At 47.1% G+C, this 17,608-nt stretch overlaps 1 protein-coding gene across 3 annotated transcripts in view; it reads right to left on the minus strand.

Moving 5' to 3' along the window:
• Positions 1-17,608, minus strand: part of LOC138974155 (sodium- and chloride-dependent glycine transporter 1-like) — an 87,383-nt gene that overhangs the window by 12,256 nt on the left and 57,519 nt on the right. For all 3 annotated transcript variants that reach the window (XM_070346852.1, XM_070346851.1, XM_070346853.1), the window contains exons 3-5: positions 2,774-2,905; positions 2,262-2,402; positions 553-724 (exon numbers count right to left, since the gene is read on the minus strand). In XM_070346852.1, coding sequence (XP_070202953.1) covers positions 553-724; positions 2,262-2,402; positions 2,774-2,905 — 445 coding nt within the window. The remainder of the gene's footprint in view (positions 1-552; positions 725-2,261; positions 2,403-2,773; positions 2,906-17,608) is intronic.

Here is a 17,608-nt window from a genome sequence, read left to right on the forward strand (position 1 = left end):
TTCTTTACATTGTTGCTTTTATCCCTGTAATTCTCTTATGCATAGACCATTTATCCTGGACCGCCAACTAGCTCTCTCTCCGCTCTTTCTCTCTATTACGAGGTAGCGGCCTCTCGCATTTAGGAACCTACGCTTACAAGCCTTTCAGAAATCAGGGGGACGTGATATCCGGTGTCGATTGTAAACATGGACGAAGTTGCCGAGGTAAGTTCTGAACATGCTAAAGTGCATATGGAACATGTTTTTCGATGAGTTTTGTTAAGTTTAGTTTGGAGTTTTGGAAAATCCAGTTCATTGTCACCTCCCATTGTCACAAATAACTGGAGCGTGCTTTCTTTTCACTGTCTTCGAATCGCTGGCCTTTCAAACCGGACGCGACGCGCCCCTGAAAGTCGAGAATCGTAACCTCGAAGGGTCACGTGACGAGTTGGCGGTCCAGGCTATTTGGTCTATGTCTTATGTCAATGGTTTAAGTCTACATGACAATGTGTCAGATGGCATCGATGAATCTGAGCTCATCAACAACCACCAAACAGTTCCCTCATGACTTACTGGAAGTAGTCGTCACTGGGCGAGTGGTGGTCCAGGGCAGACATGTTGGACACGTTCTTGATCTGCTGGAACATCTCGGCACCCACTGAGCTATTGGTGACACACGAGCTGTTGTGCCACACGCCGCCAAACTGGGTACAGTTGCTGATCACGGAACGATCCTCAAAACACCCTGCACAGATCACATGAGGCTCTTCAATGCTGTACAGCTCATTTGAATGGTTGTATTACCTGCGTTATGTGCAAATTATATACACTGAGCACACTAATAATAGTAATATGGAGGGTTATGTGAATTCACAAACTACAAGAATTCAAGAGAAAGAAAGATAATAGTTTGTAGTCGCCTTATTGCCGGACCCTGACCGACTGTAGGAGGCAGCACATCTTTGGTGTCCAGACCCTGACCGACTGTAGGAGGCAGCACATCTTTGGTGTCCAGACCCTGACCGACTGTAGGAGGCAGCACATCTTTGGTGTCCAGACCCTAACCGACTGTGGGAGGCAGCACATCTTTGGTGTCCAGACCCTGACCGACTGTAGGAGGCAGCACATCTTTGGTGTCTAGACCCTGACCGACTGTAGGAGGCAGCACATCTTTGGTGTCCAGACCCTAACCGACTGTAGGAGGCAGCACATCTTTGGTGTCCAGACCCTAACCGACTGTAGGAGGCAGCACATCTTTGGTGTCCAGACCCTAACCGACTGTAGGAGGCAGCACATCTTTGGTGTCCAGACCCTAACCGACTGTAGGAGGCAGCACATCTTTGGTGTCCAGACCCTAACCGACTGTAGGAGGCAGCACATCTTTGGTGTCCAGACCCTAACCGACTGTAGGAGGCAGCACATCTTTGGTGTCCAGACCCTAACCGACTGTAGGAGGCAGCACATCTTTGGTGTCCAGACCCTGACCGACTGTAGGAGGCAGCACATCTTTGGTGTCCAGACCCTGACCGACTGTAGGAGGCAGCACATCTTTGGTGTCCAGACCCTGACCGACTGTAGGAGGCAGCACATCTTTGGTGTCCAGACCCTGACCGACTGTAGGAGGCAGCACATCTTTGGTGTCCAGACCCTGACCGACTGTAGGAGGTAGCACATCTTTGGTGTCCAGACCCTAACCGACTGTAGGAGGCAGCACATCTTTGTGTCCAGACCCGAACCGACTGAAGGAGGCAGCACATCTTTGGTGTCCGGACACTGCCATGAGCACATTTGCGAAAACAATAGAGATCCCAAGCGCACAGGGCTTTGAAAACAGGAACCCACACAATCAACATCTCTCGTCACTCATCATTTCATAAGTGTATCTCAATACTTTAATGAGACAAGCCGAGTGCTGGCGTGTCGACGACTTGTAGTTAAAATATCACACACTATTCTCAGCATAGTACCAACCAATCTTGTCCCAATAAAGGCCAATAGACCCTATCGGTATTCCAAGCTCTCGTAATCTCTCGCAAACTTCAGAGCATAGCAAAGCATGCGGTACAGCGATCTCGTGCGAGCTGCACAAGCCAAGGTTCGAAGTTCTCGCGATGTTCAAAGCATAACAAAGAGCGTGTCTCGCGAGAGCTGCTCAGATACCGAAAAGGTCTATTGGGCCTAGATAATTCTAAACTGAAATAGTCGCGTCAAGCAGGCACAGAACTTAGCTAATGGTTAAAGCGATCTGCCAACTAAAAGACCAAGGGAGAGAAGAAGGTTACCCTCTGTGCTCCAGGGTCCACAGAAGCTCCAGGGTAGCACCTTGGCGAAGGAGGCGAAGAGGTAGTACAGGGTCCAGGCGATGATCATGTTGTAGTAGATAGCGATCAGCACAGACACCACGAACATCGCCCACCCAACTCCTGCAATACACAATTTGAACAAAAATGAGGTAACTGACAAATACGCACACCCTGATGCATGCACACACGCACGCACACACACACAAATACAAACACACACGCGCACACACACTCACAAACACACACAAGCACGCACACAAACACACACATACACACACACACACAAACAGACAGACAAACAAGCACAGACAGACACACACGTACGCACAGACACACACACACACACACTCACACACACACACTCACACGTACACACACACGCACACGCACACACACACACACACACACACACCATCCCCACACACATTTACACACAAACACCCCCACCACTCCCCCCCCCCCCACACACACACAGAGACCATCAGACGTACCTTGGAAGAGGGGAGCCACACTCCAGATGGACACGACGCCGGAGCTGGCGAACTGACCAAAGGACATCTCCATGAACACCAGGGGGATGCCAGTGATAAACAGCATAGCGAAGAACGGGATGAGGAAGGCTCCTGCAACACAGACAGACAGAGAAACATGTGGAGGTGAGTGATTGTGGAAAAGGCATCCGTGCCCAGAGAATCGGTCGGCAAACGGAGGGGGTCGTTTTTAGGTGGGGTCGTTACGGAAGGTTCCAATGTATTATACATAGTATGTTAGATATCGGACGTTTTGGGTTGATATTATTGGGCGAAGTCTACTTCACAAAGCACGCTGCATGAAACACAAGGACATTCTAGTCATCGGACTTAAGGTTGATATTAATTGGGCGAAGTCTACTGCACAAAGCACGCTGCATGAAACACAGGGACATTCTAGTCATCGGACTTAAGGTTGATATTAATTGGGCGAAGTCTACTGCACAAAGCACGCTGCATGAAACACAAGGACATTCTAGTCATCGGACTTAAGGTTGATATTAATGGGCGAAGTCTACTGCACAAAGCACGCTGCATGAAACACAGGGACATTCTAGTCATCGGACTTAAGGTTCATATTAATTGGGCGAAGTCTGCTGCACAAAGCACGCTGCATGAAACACAGGGACATTCTAGTCATCGGACTTAAGGTTGATATTAATTGGACGAACTCAACCTCGTGAAGTCTACTTCACGAATCTCACTGCAAAAAGAATTTGCGAAGACTTTCTTTCTTTCTTTCTTTATTTGGTGTTTAACGTCGTTTTCAACCACGAAGGTTATATCACGACGAGGGAAAGGGGGGATATGGGATAGGGGAAAGGGGGGAGATGGGATAGAGCCACTTGTTAAGTGTTTCTTGTTCACAAAAGCACTAATCAAAAAATTGCTCCAGGGGCTTGCATCGTAGTACAATATATGACCTTACTGGGAGAATGCAAGTTTCCAGTACAAAGGACTAAACATTTCTTACATACTGCTTGACTAAAATCTTTACAAACATTGACTATATTCTATACAAGAACCACTTAACAAGGGTAAAAAGTGAAGAATTTTATGGGTGAGTAAAGGAAAGTAAAAGGACTTTGGGGAGGCAGAAATAGAGAAGAAACAAGAAAAAGATCCTAATTAAGTTCACGGCATCGAGAGTGATGCGACCTTCTCTCAGAAGTTAGTAGAGAAGGCTCCCCCAACCACCACCCGGGGGACGCGCCTCTACGCCAATTAGGGGGCCTCTACGCCAATTAGGGGGCGCGAGGTTGCGAAGGCTTCGCGAAGTCAACTTTGGTCTGGATTAAAGGACAGCCTTCAGACAAAGGGTCTGGATTAAAGGACAGCCTTCAGACAAAGGGTCTGGATTAAAGGACAGCCTTCAGACAAAGGGTCTGGATTAAAGGACAGCCTTCAGACAAAGGGTCTGGATTAAAGGACAGCCTTCAGACAAAGGGTCTGGATTAAAGGACAGCCTTCAGACAAAGGGTCTGGATTAAAGGACAGCCTTCAGACAAAGGGTCTGGATTAAAGGACAGCCTTCAGACAAAGGGTCTGGATTAAAGGACAGCCTTCAGACAAAGGGTCTGGATTAAAGGACAGCCTTCAGACAAAGGGTTCTCCATCGGTCATGAGCGAGATCCAGATCGGACAATATTAGCAAGATCTAGATCAGCATTTTTCAGGACGTGTACGGGATCGCTTACGGGTAACGTCATCAAATCTAGTTTTTACGTCACGCGTTTGGCAAGATCTGCAGTCTTAGTGGGAGCAAAACAACGAATGCATTTGAAACATTGGAGAAAAAAGTGAGTCACGGGTGACGCAATATCTACACGTACACGTACAGGTCTTTGCTACACGCTGGACCATCTAGAACACTGTATGGTGTCGCAAAGACGTGTACGGTGTCCGCAAAAACTGACTTTATTTGAAAGCCTAAACATTATTTTGCTTTAGATACAGGACACTTGAAACTGCATAATTATATACAACTAAACGGACACTTGTTCATATCAAGTTGATCCGCCCTGATATGGCCCTTCGTGGTCGGCTGGGCGTTAAGCAAACAAACAAACAAACAAACAAACAATCAAGTTGATCACGTCATTTTATTTCGGTCTTAACAGGATCATCAAGCCATTGATATATAAAAGGGCTGGTCGATTTTGAAAATGACCCGATGACGTTATGAAATAGGCAAAAGACCCATTTTGTCAGAATTGGAATCTAATCTCAGAGAGGAATGTAATCTGCAGGACGACAAAAATAATCTTTGAAGGATGTCTTCCAGAAAGCCTCTTATTACTTTTACATAACGATAGGCCGCTGTGGTATCCACAGAAACCTTCTGAATGAAAGCTTCTCTCCACACATAAAGCTTCTCTCTCCCACGATATTGATTATTCAATGGGGATCTCGATATTGCAAGAAAAGTGAGAGAGAAAGAGTCAGTCGCACGCACGCACACACACACACACACACACACACACACACACACACACACACACACACACACACACACACACACACACACACACACACACACACTGACATAAATGTGGGGTGGATAAAGAGAACTCGCAGCCAAGATGAATTATTTTCGGCCTGCCTGTGCTATTTCAGGGCCCCTAATTTCATCTCGGTTGAGGTTTAGGATTCAGGACTCTTGTGTCGAATTCAGCATCGTAAATCTCGTTTTGCAGATAGCAATCTGTTCTACATAACGCTCTTATAGTGCGTTTCCCAAACAGTGGGCAGTGAAAGTCTGGATTTCGCATTGCTCATGAGGATGGAAGTTGCTGGTTCATTTCAAAGCTACCCTTTCTCTCAGAGAGAGGAGATTGGTTCTGCATTACTCTCACTTTCTTTTGTTACAAATAAATGTCTTCTTTCAGGACGCTTAACGGCGGCTTTCTTCTTTCGTTAACATTAGCTTTCTGTCTCATTTAGTTATGATTCCAATTAATAGTTTTGATATTACCGTTTGAGGAAAACTAGAAGAAAAAGAGGAGTACTAATAAATATCCTTTGAATATGGACTTATTGTGCAAATTGTAGTTTGTGGGTGATATATATGCTTTTGCTTTGCTTTTTTAATGAAAAAAACAACAACCGCGTTTTTCCTTTCAGAGCCTCCGTGACGACAAATGTAGTTCATATGGAAACCTAAAAAAAGGTAACAGATGTGGTAAAATGTATCAATAAGTCTCCGTTTGGGTTGATGTGAAGCGTTTTGGGGCTGAAAACCCGCTGTTTATCCTGGCCAAAACGAAAAGTGTTGCTTATCTTTTAGTGGTATAGAACACTAGAACCAACCATAGAGCCTGTCAGTAACTGGGCGAAGTCGACTGCGCGAAGTATGCTTCACGAAACTTACCGCACGGAGAGTTAGCCCTGAGTTGTCGGTCAAAAGACTGCGCGAAGTATGCTTCACGAAACTTACCGCACGGATATTTAGCTCTGAGTTGTCGGTAAAAAGACTGCGCGAAGTATGCTTCACGAAACTTACCGCACGGAGATTTAGCTCTGAGTTGTCGGTAAAAAGACTGCGTGAAGTATGCTTCACGAAACTTACCGCACGGAGATTTAGCTCTGAGTTGTCGGTAAAAAGACTGCGCGAAGTATGCTTCACGAAACTTACCGCACGGAGATTTAGCACTGAGTTGTCGGTCAAAAGACTGCACGAAGTATGCTTCACGAAACTTACTGCACGGAGATTTAGCACTGAGTTGTCGGTCAAAAGACTGCGCGAAGTATGCTTCACGAAACTTACCGCACGGAGATTTAGCACTGGGTTGTCGGTCAAAAGACGTCGCGAAGTATGCTTCACGAAACTTACCGCACGGAGATTAAGCACTGGGTTGTCGGTAAAAAGACTGCGCGAAGTATGCTTCACGAAACTTACCGCACGGAGATTAAGCACTGGGTTGTCGGTAAAAAGACTGCGCGAAGTATGCTTCACGAAACTTACCGCACGGAGATTTAGCTCTGAGTTGTCGGTAAAAAGACTGCGCGAAGTATGCTTCACGAAACTTACCGCACGGAGATTTAGCTCTGAGTTGTCGGTAAAAAGACTGCGCGAAGTATGCTTCACGAAACTTACCGCACGGAGATTTAGCTCTGAGTTGTCGGTAAAAAGACTGGGCGAAGTATGCTTCACGAAACTTACCGCACGGAGATTTAGCTCTGAGTTGTCGGTAAAAAGACTGCGCGAAGTATGCTTCACGAAACTTACCGCCCAGAGATTTAGCTCTGAGTTGTCGGTAAAAATACTGGGCGAAGTATGCTTCACGAAACTTACCGCACGGAGATTTAGCTCTGAGTTGTCGGTAAAAAGACTGCGCGAAGTATGCTTCACGAAACTTACCGCACGGAGATTTAGCTCTGAGTTGTCGGTAAAAAGACTGCGCGAAGTATGCTTCACGAAACTTACCGCACGGAGATTTAGCTCTGAGTTGTCGGTAAAAAGACTGCGCGAAGTATGCTTCACGAAACTTACCGCACGGAGATTTAGCTCTGAGTTGTCGGTAAAAAGACTGGGCGAAGTATGCTTCACGAAACTTACCGCACGGAGATTTAGCTCTGAGTTGTCGGTAAAAAGACTGGGCGAAGTATGCTTCACGAAACTTACCGCACGGAGATTTAGCTCTGAGTTGTCGGTAAAAAGACTGGGCGAAGTATGCTTCACGAAACTTACCGCACGGAGATTTAGCTCTGAGTTGTCGGTAAAAAGACTGCGCGAAGTATGCTTCACGAAACTTACCGCACGGAGATTTAGCTCTGAGTTGTCGGTAAAAAGACTGCGCGAAGTATGCTTCACGAAACTTACCGCACGGAGATTTAGCTCTGAGTTGTCGGTAAAAAGACTGGGCGAAGTATGCTTCACGAAACTTACCGCACGGAGATTTAGCTCTGAGTTGTCGGTAAAAAGACTGCGCGAAGTATGCTTCACGAAACTTACCGCACGGAGATTTAGCTCTGAGTTGTCGGTAAAAAGACTGCGCGAAGTATGCTTCACGAAACTTACCGCACGGAGATTTAGCTCTGAGTTGTCGGTAAAAAGACTGGGCGAAGTATGCTTCACGAAACTTACCGCACGGAGATTTAGCTCTGAGTTGTCGGTAAAAAGACTGGGCGAAGTATGCTTCACGAAACTTACCACACGGAGATTTAGCTCTGAGTTGTCGGTAAAAAGACTGGGCGAAGTATGCTTCACGAAACTTACCGCCCGGAGATTTAGCTCTGAGTTGTCGGTAAAAAGACTGGGCGAAGTATGCTTCACGAAACTTACCGCACGGAGATTTAGCTCTGAGTTGTCGGTAAAAAGACTGGGCGAAGTATGCTTCACGAAACTTACCGCCCGGAGATTTAGCTCTGAGTTGTCGGTAAAAAGACTGGGCGAAGTATGCTTCACGAAACTTACCGCCCGGAGATTTAGCTCTGAGTTGTCGGTAAAAAGACTGGGCGAAGTATGCTTCACGAAACTTACCGCCCGGAGATTTAGCTCTGAGTTGTCGGTAAAAAGACTGGGCGAAGTATGCTTCACGAAACTTACCGCCCGGAGATTTAGCTCTGAGTTGTCGGTAAAAAGACTGGGCGAAGTATGCTTCACGAAACTTACAGCACGGAGATTTAGCTCTGAGTTGTCGGTCAAAAGACTGCGTGAAGTATGCTTCACGAAACTTACCGCACGGAGATTTAGCTCTGAGTTGTCGGTCAAAAGACTGCGCGAAGTATGCTTCACGAAACTTACCGCACGGAGATTTAGCTCTGAGTTGTCGGTCAAAAGACTGCGCGAAGTATGCTTCACGAAACTTACCGCACGGAGATTTAGCTCTGAGTTGTCGGTAAAAAGACTGGGCGAAGTATGCTTCACGAAACTTACCGCCCGGAGATTTAGCTCTGAGTTGTCGGTAAAAAGACTGCGCGAAGTATGCTTCACGAAACTTACTGCACGGAGATTTAGCTCTGAGTTGTCGGTAAAAAGACTGGGCGAAGTATGCTTCACGAAACTTACCGCCCGGAGATTTAGCTCTGAGTTGTCGGTAAAAAGACTGGGCGAAGTATGCTTCACGAAACTTACCGCCCGGAGATTTAGCTCTGAGTTGTCGGTAAAAAGACTGGGCGAAGTATGCTTCACGAAACTTACCGCCGGGAGATTTAGCTCTGAGTTGTCGGTAAAAAGACTGGGCGAAGTATGCTTCACGAAACTTACCGCCCGGAGATTTAGCTCTGAGTTGTCGGTAAAAAGACTGGGCGAAGTATGCTTCACGAAACTTACCGCACGGAGATTTAGCTCTGAGTTGTCGGTAAAAAGACTGCGCGAAGTATGCTTCACGAAACTTACCGCACGGAGATTTAGCTCTGTGTTGTCGGTAAAAAGACTGCGCGAAGTATGCTTCACGAAACTTACCGCACGGAGATTTAGCTCTGAGTTGTCGGTAAAAAGACTGGGCGAAGTATGCTTCACGAAACTTACCACACGGAGATTTAGCTCTGAGTTGTCGGTAAAAAGACTGGGCGAAGTATGCTTCACGAAACTTACCGCACGGAGATTTAGCTCTGAGTTGTCGGTAAAAAGACTGGGCGAAGTATGCTTCACGAAACTTACCGCCCGGAGATTTAGCTCTGAGTTGTCGGTAAAAAGACTGCGCGAAGTATGCTTCACGAAACTTACTGCACGGAGATTTAGCTCTGAGTTGTCGGTAAAAAGACTGGGCGAAGTATGCTTCACGAAACTTACCGCCCGGAGATTTAGCTCTGAGTTGTCGGTAAAAAGACTGGGCGAAGTATGCTTCACGAAACTTACCGCCCGGAGATTTAGCTCTGAGTTGTCGGTAAAAAGACTGGGCGAAGTATGCTTCACGAAACTTACCGCCCGGAGATTTAGCTTTGAGTTGTCGGTAAAAAGACTGGGCGAAGTATGCTTCACGAAACTTACCGCCCGGAGATTTAGCTCTGAGTTGTCGGTAAAAAGACTGGGCGAAGTATGCTTCACGAAACTTACCGCACGGAGATTTAGCTCTGAGTTGTCGGTCAAAAGACTGCGCGAAGTATGCTTCACGAAACTTACCGCACGGAGATTTAGCTCTGAGTTGTCGGTCAAACGACTGCGCGAAGTATGCTTCACGAAACTTACCGCCCGGAGATTTAGCTCTGAGTTGTCGGTCAAAAGACTGCGCGAAGTATGCTTCACGAAACTTACCGCACGGAGATTTAGCTCTGAGTTGTCGGTCAAAAGACTGCGCGAAGTATGCTTCACGAAACTTACCGCACGGAGATTTAGCTCTGAGTTGTCGGTCAAAAGACTGCGCGAAGTATGCTTCACGAAACTTACCGCACGGAGATTTAGCTCTGAGTTGTCGGTCAAAAGACTGCGCGAAGTATGCTTCACGAAACTTACCGCACGGAGATTTAGCTCTGAGTTGTCGGTAAAAAGACTGCGCGAAGTATGCTTCACAAAACTTACCGCACGGAGATTTAGCCCTGAGTTGTCGGTCAAAAGACGTCGCGAAGTATGCTTCACGAAACTTACCGCACGGAGAGTTAGCACTGAGTTGTCGGTCAAAAGACTGCGCGAAGTATGCTTCACGAAACTTACCGCACGGAGATTTAGCTCTGAGTTGTCGGTCAAAAGACTGCGTGAAGTATGCTTCACGAAACTTACCGCACGGAGATTTAGCACTGAGTTGTCGGTAAAAAGACTGCGCGAAGTATGCTTCACGAAACTTACCGCACGGAGAGTTAGCACTGAGTTGTCGGTCAAAAGACTGCGCGAAGTATCCTTCACGAAACTTACCGCACGGAGATTTAGCACTGAGTTGTCGGTCAAAAGACAGCTGCGCGAAGTATGCTTCACGAAACTTAACGCACGGAGATTTAGCACTGAGTTGTCGGTAAAAAGACTGCGCGAAGTATGCTTCACGAAACTTACCGCACGGAGATTTAGCACTGAGTTGTCGGTAAAAAGACTGCGCGAAGTATGCTTCACGAAACTTACCGCACGGAGATTTAGCACTGAGTTGTCGGTAAAAAGACTGCGCGAAGTATGCTTCACGAAACTTACCGCACGGAGATTTAGCACTGAGTTGTCGGTAAAAAGACTGCGCGAAGTATGCTTCACGAAACTTACCGCACGGAGATTTAGCACTGAGTTGTCGGTAAAAAGACTGCGCGAAGTATGCTTCACGAAACTTACTGCACGGAGATTAAGCACTGGGTTGTCGGTAAAAAGACTGCGCGAAGTATGCTTCACAAAACTTACCGCACGGAGATTTAGCCCTGAGTTGTCGGTCAAAAGACTGCGCAAAGTATGCTTCACGAAACTTACCGCACGGAGATTTAGCTCTGAGTTGTCGGTAAAAAGACTGCGCGAAGTATGCTTCACGAAACTTACCGCACGGAGATTTAGCTCTGAGTTGTCGGTAAAAAGACTGGGCGAAGTATGCTTCACGAAACTTACCGCACGGAGATTTAGCTCTGAGTTGTCGGTAAAAAGACTGGGCGAAGTATGCTTCACGAAACTTACCGCACGGAGATTTAGCTCTGAGTTGTCGGTAAAAAGACTGGGCGAAGTATGCTTCACGAAACTTACCGCACGGAGATTTAGCTCTGAGTTGTCGGTAAAAAGACTGCGCGAAGTATGCTTCACGAAACTTACCGCACGGAGATTTAGCTCTGAGTTGTCGGTAAAAAGACTGCGCGAAGTATGCTTCACGAAACTTACCGCACGGAGATTTAGCTCTGAGTTGTCGGTAAAAAGACTGGGCGAAGTATGCTTCACGAAACTTACCGCACGGAGATTTAGCTCTGAGTTGTCGGTAAAAAGACTGCGCGAAGTATGCTTCACGAAACTTACCGCACGGAGATTTAGCTCTGAGTTGTCGGTAAAAAGACTGCGCGAAGTATGCTTCACGAAACTTACCGCACGGAGATTTAGCTCTGAGTTGTCGGTAAAAAGACTGGGCGAAGTATGCTTCACGAAACTTACCGCACGGAGATTTAGCTCTGAGTTGTCGGTAAAAAGACTGGGCGAAGTATGCTTCACGAAACTTACCCCACGGAGATTTAGCTCTGAGTTGTCGGTAAAAAGACTGGGCGAAGTATGCTTCACGAAACTTACCGCCCGGAGATTTAGCTCTGAGTTGTCGGTAAAAAGACTGGGCGAAGTATGCTTCACGAAACTTACCGCACGGAGATTTAGCTCTGAGTTGTCGGTAAAAAGACTGGGCGAAGTATGCTTCACGAAACTTACCGCCCGGAGATTTAGCTCTGAGTTGTCGGTAAAAAGACTGGGCGAAGTATGCTTCACGAAACTTACCGCCCGGAGATTTAGCTCTGAGTTGTCGGTAAAAAGACTGGGCGAAGTATGCTTCACGAAACTTACCGCCCGGAGATTTAGCTCTGAGTTGTCGGTAAAAAGACTGGGCGAAGTATGCTTCACGAAACTTACCGCCCGGAGATTTAGCTCTGAGTTGTCGGTAAAAAGACTGGGCGAAGTATGCTTCACGAAACTTACAGCACGGAGATTTAGCTCTGAGTTGTCGGTCAAAAGACTGCGTGAAGTATGCTTCACGAAACTTACCGCACGGAGATTTAGCTCTGAGTTGTCGGTCAAAAGACTGCGCGAAGTATGCTTCACGAAACTTACCGCACGGAGATTTAGCTCTGAGTTGTCGGTCAAAAGACTGCGGAAGTATGCTTCACGAAACTTACCGCCCGGAGATTTAGCTCTGAGTTGTCGGTCAAAAGACTGCGCGAAGTATGCTTCACGAAACTTACCGCACGGAGATTTAGCTCTGAGTTGTCGGTCAAAAGACTGCGCGAAGTATGCTTCACGAAACTTACCGCACGGAGATTTAGCTCTGAGTTGTCAGTCAAAAGACTGCGCGAAGTATGCTTCACGAAACTTACCGCACGGAGATTTAGCTCTGAGATGTCGGTCAAAAGACTGCGCGAAGTATGCTTCACGAAACTTACCGCACGGAGATTTAGCTCTGAGTTGTCGGTAAAAAGACTGGGCGAAGTATGCTTCACGAAACTTACCGCACGGAGATTTAGCTCTGAGTTGTCGGTAAAAAGACTGGGCGAAGTATGCTTCACGAAACTTACCGCCCGGAGATTTAGCTCTGAGTTGTCGGTAAAAAGACTGCGCGAAGTATGCTTCACGAAACTTACTGCACGGAGATTTAGCTCTGAGTTGTCGGTAAAAAGACTGGGCGAAGTATGCTTCACGAAACTTACCGCCCGGAGATTTAGCTCTGAGTTGTCGGTAAAAAGACTGGGCGAAGTATGCTTCACGAAACTTACCGCCCGGAGATTTAGCTCTGAGTTGTCGGTAAAAAGACTGGGCGAAGTATGCTTCACGAAACTTACCGCCCGGAGATTTAGCTCTGAGTTGTCGGTAAAAAGACTGGGCGAAGTATGCTTCACGAAACTTACCGCCCGGAGATTTAGCTCTGAGTTGTCGGTAAAAAGACTGGGCGAAGTATGCTTCACGAAACTTACCGCACGGAGATTTAGCTCTGAGTTGTCGGTAAAAAGACTGCGCGAAGTATGCTTCACGAAACTTACCGCACGGAGATTTAGCTCTGTGTTGTCGGTAAAAAGACTGCGCAAAGTATGCTTCACGAAACTTACCGCACGGAGATTTAGCTCTGAGTTGTCGGTAAAAAGACTGGGCGAAGTATGCTTCACGAAACTTACCGCTCGGAGATTTAGCTCTGAGTTGTCGGTAAAAAGACTGGGCGAAGTATGCTTCACGAAACTTACCGCACGGAGATTTAGCTCTGAGTTGTCGGTAAAAAGACTGGGCGAAGTATGCTTCACGAAACTTACCGCCCGGAGATTTAGCTCTGAGTTGTCGGTAAAAAGACTGCGCGAAGTATGCTTCACGAAACTTACTGCACGGAGATTTAGCTCTGAGTTGTCGGTAAAAAGACTGGGCGAAGTATGCTTCACGAAACTTACCGCCCGGAGATTTAGCTCTGAGTTGTCGGTAAAAAGACTGGGCGAAGTATGCTTCACGAAACTTACCGCCCGGAGATTTAGCTCTGAGTTGTCGGTAAAAAGACTGGGCGAAGTATGCTTCACGAAACTTACCGCCCGGAGATTTAGCTTTGAGTTGTCGGTAAAAAGACTGGGCGAAGTATGCTTCACGAAACTTACCGCCCGGAGATTTAGCTCTGAGTTGTCGGTCAAAAGACTGCGCGAAGTATGCTTCACGAAACTTACCGCACGGAGATTTAGCTCTGAGTTGTCGGTCAAACGACTGCGCGAAGTATGCTTCACGAAACTTACCGCCCGGAGATTTAGCTCTGAGTTGTCGGTCAAAAGACTGCGCGAAGTATGCTTCACGAAACTTACCGCACGGAGATTTAGCTCTGAGTTGTCGGTCAAAAGACTGCGCGAAGTATGCTTCACGAAACTTACCGCACGGAGATTTAGCTCTGAGTTGTCGGTCAAAAGACTGCGCGAAGTATGCTTCACGAAACTTACCGCACGGAGATTTAGCTCTGAGTTGTCGGTCAAAAGACTGCGCGAAGTATGCTTCACGAAACTTACCGCACGGAGATTTAGCTCTGAGTTGTCGGTCAAAAGACTGCGCGAAGTATGCTTCACGAAACTTACCGCACGGAGATTTAGCTCTGAGTTGTCGGTCAAAAGACTGCGTGAAGTATGCTTCACGAAACTTACCGCACGGAGAGTTAGCACTGAGTTGTCGGTCAAAAGACTGCGCGAAGTATGCTTCACGATACTTACCGCACGGAGATTTAGCTCTGAGTTGTCGGTCAAAAGACTGCGTGAAGTATGCTTCACGAAACTTACCGCACGGATATTTAGCACTGAGTTGTCGGTCAAAAGACTGCGCGAAGTATGCTTCACGAAACTTACCGCACGGAGAGTTAGCCCTGAGTTGTCGGTCAAAAGACTGCGCGAAGTATGCTTCACGAAACTTACCGCACAGAGATTTAGCACTGAGTTGTCGGTCAAAAGACAGCTGCGCGAAGTATGCTTCACGAAACTTAACGCACGGAGATTTAGCACTGAGTTGTCGGTAAAAAGACTGCGCGAAGTATGCTTCACGAAACTTACCGCCACGGAGATTTAGCACTGAGTTGTCGGTAAAAAGACTGCGCGAAGTATGCTTCACGAAACTTACCGCACGGAGATTTAGCACTGAGTTGTCGGTAAAAAGACTGCGCGAAGTATGCTTCACGAAACTTACCGCACGGAGATTTAGCACTGAGTTGTCGGTAAAAAGACTGCGCGAAGTATGCTTCACGAAACTTACCGCACGGAGATTTAGCACTGAGTTGTCGGTAAAAGGACTGCGCGAAGTATGCTTCACGAAACTTACCGCATGGAGATTTAGCACTGAGTTGTCGGTCAAAAGACTGCGCGAAGTATGCTTCACGAAACTTACCGCATGGAGAGTTAGCACTGAGTTGTCGGTCAAAAGACGTCGCGAAGTATGCTTCACGAAACTTACTGCACGGAGATTAAGCACTGGGTTGTCGGTAAAAAGACTGCGCGAAGTATGCTTCACAAAACTTACCGCACGGAGATTTAGCCCTGAGTTGTCGGTCAAAAGACGTCGCGAAGTATGCTTCACGAAACTTACCGCACGGAGATTTAGCACTGAGTTGTCGGTCAAAAGACTGCGCGAAGTATCCTTCACAAAACTTACCGCACGGAGATTTAGCTCTGAGTTGTCGGTCAAAAGACTGCGCGAAGTATCCTTCACAAAACTTACCGCACGGAGAGTTAGCACTGAGTTGTCGGTCAAAAGACTGCGCGAAGTATCCTTCACGAAACTTACCGCACGGAGATTTAGCACTGAGTTGTCGGTCAAAAGACTGCGCGAAGTATCCTTCACGAAACTTACCGCACGGAGATTTAGCTCTGAGTTGTCGGTAAAAAGACTGGGCGAAGTATGCTTCACGAAACTTACCACACGGAGATTTAGCTCTGAGTTGTCGGTAAAAAGACTGGGCGAAGTATGCTTCACGAAACTTACCGCCCGGAGATTTAGCTCTGAGTTGTCGGTAAAAAGACTGGGCGAAGTATGCTTCACGAAACTTACCGCACGGAGATTTAGCTCTGAGTTGTCGGTAAAAAGACTGGGCGAAGTATGCTTCACGAAACTTACCGCCCGGAGATTTAGCTCTGAGTTGTCGGTAAAAAGACTGGGCGAAGTATGCTTCACGAAACTTACCGCCCGGAGATTTAGCTCTGAGTTGTCGGTAAAAAGACTGGGCGAAGTATGCTTCACGAAACTTACCGCCCGGAGATTTAGCTCTGAGTTGTCGGTAAAAAGACTGGGCGAAGTATGCTTCACGAAACTTACCGCCCGGAGATTTAGCTCTGAGTTGTCGGTAAAAAGACTGGGCGAAGTATGCTTCACGAAACTTACAGCACGGAGATTTAGCTCTGAGTTGTCGGTCAAAAGACTGCGTGAAGTATGCTTCACGAAACTTACCGCACGGAGATTTAGCTCTGAGTTGTCGGTCAAAAGACTGCGCGAAGTATGCTTCACGAAACTTACCGCACGGAGATTTAGCTCTGAGTTGTCGGTCAAAAGACTGCGTGAAGTATGCTTCACGAAACTTACCGCCCGGAGATTTAGCTCTGAGTTGTCGGTCAAAAGACTGCGCGAAGTATGCTTCACGAAACTTACCGCACGGAGATTTAGCTCTGAGTTGTCGGTCAAAAGACTGCGCGAAGTATGCTTCACGAAACTTACCGCACGGAGATTTAGCTCTGAGTTGTCAGTCAAAAGACTGCGCGAAGTATGCTTCACGAAACTTACCGCACGGAGATTTAGCTCTGAGATGTCGGTCAAAAGACTGCGCGAAGTATGCTTCACGAAACTTACCGCACGGAGATTTAGCTCTGAGTTGTCGGTAAAAAGACTGGGCGAAGTATGCTTCACGAAACTTACCGCACGGAGATTTAGCTCTGAGTTGTCGGTAAAAAGACTGGGCGAAGTATGCTTCACGAAACTTACCGCCCGGAGATTTAGCTCTGAGTTGTCGGTAAAAAGACTGCGCGAAGTATGCTTCACGAAACTTACTGCACGGAGATTTAGCTCTGAGTTGTCGGTAAAAAGACTGGGCGAAGTATGCTTCACGAAACTTACCGCCCGGAGATTTAGCTCTGAGTTGTCGGTAAAAAGACTGGGCGAAGTATGCTTCACGAAACTTACCGCCCGGAGATTTAGCTCTGAGTTGTCGGTAAAAAGACTGGGCGAAGTATGCTTCACGAAACTTACCGCCCGGAGATTTAGCTCTGAGTTGTCGGTAAAAAGACTGGGCGAAGTATGCTTCACGAAACTTACCGCCCGGAGATTTAGCTCTGAGTTGTCGGTAAAAAGACTGGGCGAAGTATGCTTCACGAAACTTACCGCACGGAGATTTAGCTCTGAGTTGTCGGTAAAAAGACTGCGCGAAGTATGCTTCACGAAACTTACCGCACGGAGATTTAGCTCTGTGTTGTCGGTAAAAAGACTGCGCGAAGTATGCTTCACGAAACTTACCGCACGGAGATTTAGCTCTGAGTTGTCGGTAAAAAGACTGGGCGAAGTATGCTTCACGAAACTTACCGCACGGAGATTTAGCTCTGAGTTGTCGGTAAAAAGACTGGGCGAAGTATGCTTCACGAAACTTACCGCACGGAGATTTAGCTCTGAGTTGTCGGTAAAAAGACTGGGCGAAGTATGCTTCACGAAACTTACCGCCCGGAGATTTAGCTCTGAGTTGTCGGTAAAAAGACTGCGCGAAGTATGCTTCACGAAACTTACTG

The sequence above is a fragment of the Littorina saxatilis genome, linkage group LG8, assembly GCF_037325665.1.
Source record: "Littorina saxatilis isolate snail1 linkage group LG8, US_GU_Lsax_2.0, whole genome shotgun sequence".
Lineage (NCBI taxonomy): Eukaryota > Metazoa > Mollusca > Gastropoda > Littorinimorpha > Littorinidae > Littorina > Littorina saxatilis.